The 6678-nt window shown below is 44.3% G+C and overlaps 1 protein-coding gene across 1 annotated transcript; it reads left to right on the top strand.

Annotated features, from left to right (window-relative positions):
• Nucleotides 1–641: 641 nt before the first annotated feature.
• On the top strand, nucleotides 642–4244 carry LOC130272574 (protein spinster homolog 1-like). The gene is made up of 2 exons (XM_056518423.1): nucleotides 642–739; nucleotides 2640–4244. Exon 2 carries the CDS (start codon nucleotides 2665–2667, stop codon nucleotides 4177–4179), a length of 1515 nt encoding a protein of 504 aa, XP_056374398.1. The 5' UTR covers nucleotides 642–739; nucleotides 2640–2664; the 3' UTR covers nucleotides 4180–4244.
• The last annotated feature ends 2434 nt before the right edge of the window (nucleotides 4245–6678 follow it).

Raw genomic sequence — 6678 nt, 5'->3', positions numbered from 1 at the left:
TGGTCTCACACCATCATTATCAAGTGGCTTGATAATGATGGTGTGAGACCATTGAAACGTTGCTCTTTGCACATTTGGGTTGAATAAATAGTTTTCATTTTTTCACCATACCTTGAGTGCCACAGCATTTTCCTTGGAACTTGAGTGCCACAGCATTTTCCTTGGAACTCCTGGACACCGACCGTAGCTGGAGGCACCTACTCACGCTTGGAACTATATATATTTATATATATATATATATATATATATATATATATATATATATACACACACAAATCAAAAAATATGTTGCAGTCTCTTGTAATACCTTTTTTATTGGACTAACAGAATTTTGTAGAGACAAGCTTTCAGGATTCCTCCCTTTATCAAGTCCAATAGTCAAGGACAAATAATCAAAGGACTTGATAAATTATCAGGGAGGAATTCTAAAAGCTTGTCTCTACAAAATTCTGTTAGTCCAATAAAAAAGGTATTACAATCTGCATCACTGGACTAATATGGCTAGTCACATTTACTATACAGATATACACATACCTGAAGATGGTTTAGAACCCTGTGATGTCACACATGCTTGTGATGATGTCACCGTAAGCTGTACAAGGAGGTGCGCGCCGGCTGCAGTCTCTTCAGTGTGTTTTGCATTCACAACCTGTGGTGCAAAGTGTTTGTTAGAGAGTTTCTATTTGCGATAGAGAATTCAAGATTTTGACCATTCCTTGTCTGAAGAGAGAACCACAAGGTAAGTTTCAGCCTCTTCTATTCATACATACACAGGGCTTTTTGTTTGACAGTTTTTTTTATTGCTGTTGCTTTTTTTTTTAGCAAAAAAAAAAAAAGAAATTAATTTCCAAAAGAAATAGCAAAAGTTATATTTCTCATAGCATTGTGACAATACTTGGCTTAGGCATTAAACATAATAAAACGCACAGATAGTATCATGACCAGAGCTTTTTCTTGCAAAACTGCTAAAATGCAATTATGCCCAAAAAAGCCCCCAAGAAAAAGAGTCCTAATTCATGAAGTTCTAAAAGATATAAGTCTATGAGAAAGATTTGTTGGTGTAGTAAAAGAATAACAGAAAGATTAGGGCAGAAATATCATATTATATAATAGAATTCTGTGTGTACTAACAATAGAAATACTCCGGGTACTCCGAAAGGGAAAATTTTCAAATCAACTAGGGGCAGAAAGTCATATAGGGGACGGATAGATCCCAATGAGGTGGGGTAGGTTCATTATTAGTAAATGTATATAGCAGGATAGCCCAATTGTATCTACAGTATGAAGTTCACATGGCCCAGTGACCATACAGCCAAGCCCTTATAATCCGCCATTACTGGGACAGATTCAGGGTTATCAGATATTACTATGACCGGAGAGGTTCAGGTTTATCAGATATTACTAGGACCGGACAGGTTCCGGGTTATCAGATGTTACTAGGACCGGACAGGTTCAGGGTTATCAGATATTACTAGGACCGGACAGGTTCAGGGTTATCAGATATGACTAGGACCGGACAGGTTCAGGGTTGTCAGATATTACTAGGACCGGACAGGTTCAGGGTTATCAGATATTACTAGGACCGGACAGGTTCAGGGTTATCAGATATTACTAGGACCGGACAGGTTCAGGGTTATCAGATATTACTAGGACCGGACAGGTTCAGGGTTATCAGATATTACTAGGACTGGACAGGTTCAGGGTTATCAGATATTACTAGGACCGGACAGGTTTAGGGTTATCAGATATTACTAGGACCGGACAGGTTCAGGGTTATCAGATATTACTAGGACCGGGCAGGTTCAGGGTTATCAGATATTACTAGGACCGGACAGGTTTAGGGTTATCAGATATTACTAGGACCGGACAGGTTCAGGGTTATCAGATATTACTAGGACCGGACAGGTTCCGGGTTATCAGATGTTACTAGGACCGGACAGGTTCAGGGTTATCAGATATTACTAGGACCGGACAGGTTCAGGGTTATCAGATATGACTAGGACCAGACAGGTTCAGGGTTATCAGATATTACTAGGACCGGACAGGTTCAGGGTTATCAGATATTACTAGGACCGGACAGAATCAGGGTTGTCAGATATTACTAGGACCGGACAGGTTCAGGGTTATCAGATATTACTAGGACCGGACAGGTTCAGGGTTATCAGATATTACTAGGACCGGACAGGTTCAGGGTTATCAGATATTACTAGGACCGGACAGGTTCAGGGTTATCAGATATTACTAGGACTGGACAGGTTCAGGGTTATCAGATATTACTAGGACCGGACAGGTTTAGGGTTATCAGATATTACTAGGACCGGACAGGTTCAGGGTTATCAGATATTACTAGGACCGGGCAGGTTCAGGGTTATCAGATATTACTAGGACCGGACAGGTTTAGGGTTATCAGATATTACTAGGACCGGACAGGTTCAGGGTTATCAGACATTGGTAACCTCAGGGAAGACGTCTCCATATAAAACACTTATAGAGAAACGTCTTCTTCTGAGGCTGCGATGGTCTTAGTGTTATCTTGTGGTTCTGTGCTGGACATTTCTGCTCTGTATGAAGGATCTATTGTATAATGACAGGAATGATGACATGTTGTCTAATTTGTTCACTTATCTCTCTCTCTCTAGTGTTTTCAGGCTCTGACCTGTGACCATGGCCTCTCCACAAGACCCATTGCTGAAGGAGGAGGAAGAAGCAATGGAGGACCATAGTGATATGGATGTAGAAAAGGGCGATATCCCTGAGAGGCAGAACCTGCCATCTCTAAGCGTGATGTCCACCGCACGTTCCATCATCACCGTAGTGATCCTCGCCTTTGTTAATTTGCTCATCTATGCAAATCGCTCCAGCGTGGCGGGGGTGCTGCCTCATATACAGAAAGCATATGACACCAATGCTAGTCTGTCCGGCTTATTGAATACATTGTTCATTGGAAGCTACGTTCTGGTCGCACCAATTGCCGGATATTTGGGCGACCACTGTAATAAGAAATATACTGTTTGCGCGGGAGTCACCGTTTGGCTGAGCATGACACTTACCCTGTCATTCATCCCTGACGGGTATTTCCTGCTCTTCCTGCTGACGAGTGGACTGGTTGGAGCCGGAGAGGCGACTTTCTGCACCATCGCCCCCTCCATCATTGCAGACCTTTTTACAAGTGACCAGCGGACCCGCATGCTGAACGTGTTTTACTCCGTCATACCTGTAGGCTGCGGACTAGGATACATCATCGGGCCCAAAGTGACTGATGCAGCAAGGGGCGATTGGCACTGGGCATTTCGGGTGACCCCTGGCCTGGGCCTCATAGCTGTGGCTTTGATGATTTTGGTCACAAAGGAGCTTCCAAGAACGACTACAAATGGGAAGAAGAACAACAAATCCCAGAAGTTTGCCAAATGGGCGACAGATCTGAAAAAACTATTTAAAAATCGAAGCTTCATGTTAACCACCATGGGATCGACGGCTGTATCCTTCATAGTGGGAGCCATAGGTGTATGGGGTCCGTCATACCTGACCCACGCACGAACACTCCTACAAGAGAAGGACCCTTGCAGTGCTGAACCGTGTGACTATCACGACATCCTAATATTTGGTGTGGTTACAGTCGTTTCCGGCATTCTGGGAGTTGTAGCAGGGACGGAGATAAGTAAAAGATATCGCAAATCCAACCCACGGGCGGACCCGCTTGTGTGTGGATGCGCGATGATGCTCTCCGCCCCTTTTCTTCTGTTGGCATTGACTTTTGGTAACATCAGCCTTGTTGCCACCAACATCTTCATCTTCATCGGGGAGACGCTTCTGTCAGTAAATTTCACCCTCATATCTGACATTATACTAAAAGTAGTAACTCCGTGGAGGAGATCTTCAGCCCTGGCCGTGCAGATGACAATCTATCACCTCTTAGGTGACGCCGGCAGCCCGTACCTCATCGGCCTGATATCTGACACCTACGAACGAGGATATGCCAAATCCCCTCTTCTGAAATACCGCAGCCTGGAGTATGCCCTCATGACCTGCACCATAATGGCAGTCATTGGAGGGGCCTTCTTCATGGCCACGGCCCTATATATAGAGAGGGACGAAAAAGAAGCAGAGATGGAATCAGAACCTCCGTCATCCTCCTCCTCCTCACTGCTTCCTGCCGATGAGGACCGCGCTTCAGACTGAGGAAAAGTCATTGCTTACCTTTATCTCGTTTACTTCATTAAAAAAAATTAAGAAAAAAATAACTGCATTTGTTCTATGTTCCACTTTACCCCTTATTCTCTACCCAGGGGCGGACACAGACAGCAGAGGGCCCTTGTGCAAAGAATGTGCCTGTGCCCCCCCCCCCCCCCCAAAACATCAATTGTTCAGCACCCCCCCTCCATGTGTCACTTACTCAGGTGGACCCCCATATGTCACTTGCTGTATAAGTTTCTAATTATTTATTAAGGCCTCCCATATGCCGCAGCTCATTCAAGCCCCCCACATTAGGTAGCATAGATTCCCAACATTAGGTAGCATAGATTCCCCACATTAGGTAGCATAGTTTCCTCACATTAGGTAGCATAGTTTCCCCACATTAGGTAGCATAGATTCCCTACATTAGGTAGCAGTTTCCCCACATTAGGTAGTATAGTTTGCCCACATTAGGTAGCATAGTTTCCCCACATTAGGTAGCATAGTTTCCCCACAATAGGTAGCACAGATTCCCCACATTAGGTATCATAGTTTCCTCACATTAGGTAGCATAGTTTCCCCACATTAAGTAGCACAGATTCCCCACATTAGGTAACATAGTTTCCCCACATTAGGTAGCATAGTTTCCCCACATTAGGTAGCACAGATTCCCCACATCAGGTAACATAGTTTCCCCACATTAGGTAACAGTTTCCCCACATTAGGTAGCATAGTTTGCCCACATTAGGTAGCACAGATTCCCCCCATTAGGTAACATAGTTTCCCCACATTAGGTATCATAGTTTCCCCACATTAGGTAGCACAGATTCCCCACATTAGGTAACATAGTTTCCCCACATTAGGTAGCATAGCTTCCCCACATTAAGTAGCATACTTTCGCCACATTAGGTAGCATAGTTTCCCCACATTAGGTAACATAGTTTCCCCACATTAGGTAGCATAGATTCCTCACATTAGGCAGCCATAGCCCACCCAAACACACAGACAGACACAGACACACACAGAGACATACTTACCTGCCCTGCACAGCGCTTCTCCTCTCCGGCAGCGGCCTGACGAGTGACGTCACTGACGTCCTCCTGAGCGGGTCTGCAGAAGTATGTCACTTGTGCGATGTCCCTCGTCAGACCCCGGTCGGCCGGAGGCAGACTCACTGTCTAAAGTGCCCGCTGCGCTATTATACCCCGCAGCTGCTTTAGAACAGTGAGCAGCGGCGGCGCCAACCCTACCATGAACCTACTAGGCACAAAAAAAAAAAGGGGCAGCAAAATTCCGCCCCTGAAAAGTGCCACCTGGGACTTATGGTCCCACCGGGTCCCATGGTAGGGCCGACCAGAGGCGGCTCTAGACTTTGTGAGGCCTTAGGCGAAACTTGAACATGAGGCCCTGCTTTATTTTCTGCTGAAATTACATGGTGGTCCGGCTGTGAGATGGTTATACTGTGACATCACTGTGTATTATCCCTGTACTGTGACATCACTGTGTATTATCTCTGTACTGTGCCATCACTCTGTGTATTATCCCTGTAATGTGACATCACTGTGTATTAACTCTGTACTGTGCCATCACTGTGTATTATCCCTGTACTGTGACGTCACTGTGTATTATCTCTGTACTGTGCCATCACTCTGTGTATTATCCCTGTACTGTGACATCACTGTGTGTATTATCCCTGTACTGTGACATCACTGTGTATTATCCCTGTACTGTGACATCACTGTGTGTATTGTCCCTGTACTGTGACATCACTGTGTATTATCTCTGTACTGTGCCATCACTATGTGTATTATCCCTGTAATGTGACATCACTGTGTATTATCCCTGTACTGTTACGTCACTGTGTATTATCCCTGTACTATGACATCACTGTGTATATTATCCCTCCCTGTACTGTGACATCACTGTGTGTATTATCTCTGTACTGTGACATCACTGTGTATTATCCCTGTACTGTGACATCACTGTGAATATTATCCCTGTACTGTGACATCACTGTGTATATTATCCCTGTACTGTGACATCACTGTGTGTATTATCCCTGTACTGTGACATCACTGTGTGTATTATCTCTGTACTGTGACATCACTGTGTGTATTATCTCTGTACTGTGACATCACTGTGTGTATTATCCCTGTACTGTGACATCACTGTGTATTATCCCTGTACTGTGATATAACTGTGTATTATCCCTGTACTGTGACATCACTGTGTATATTGTCCCTGTACTGTGACATCACTGTGTATATTATCCCTGTACTGTGACATCACTGTGTGTATTATCCCTGTACTGTGACATCACTGTGTGTATTATCCCTGTACTGTGACATCACTGTGTATATTATCTCTGAACTATAACATCACTGTATGTTATCTCTATACTGCAACATCACTGTTGATACTTACACTGCACTGTGACATCACTGTATATATTAAGCCTGTATACCCTAATGCCACTGTACATATTTACCTTGCACTGCGAGTGAC

The sequence above is a fragment of the Hyla sarda genome, chromosome 5 (genome assembly GCF_029499605.1).
Source record: "Hyla sarda isolate aHylSar1 chromosome 5, aHylSar1.hap1, whole genome shotgun sequence".
NCBI classification, from domain to species: domain Eukaryota; kingdom Metazoa; phylum Chordata; class Amphibia; order Anura; family Hylidae; genus Hyla; species Hyla sarda.
This window is presented reverse-complemented; position numbering and strand designations above follow the sequence as displayed.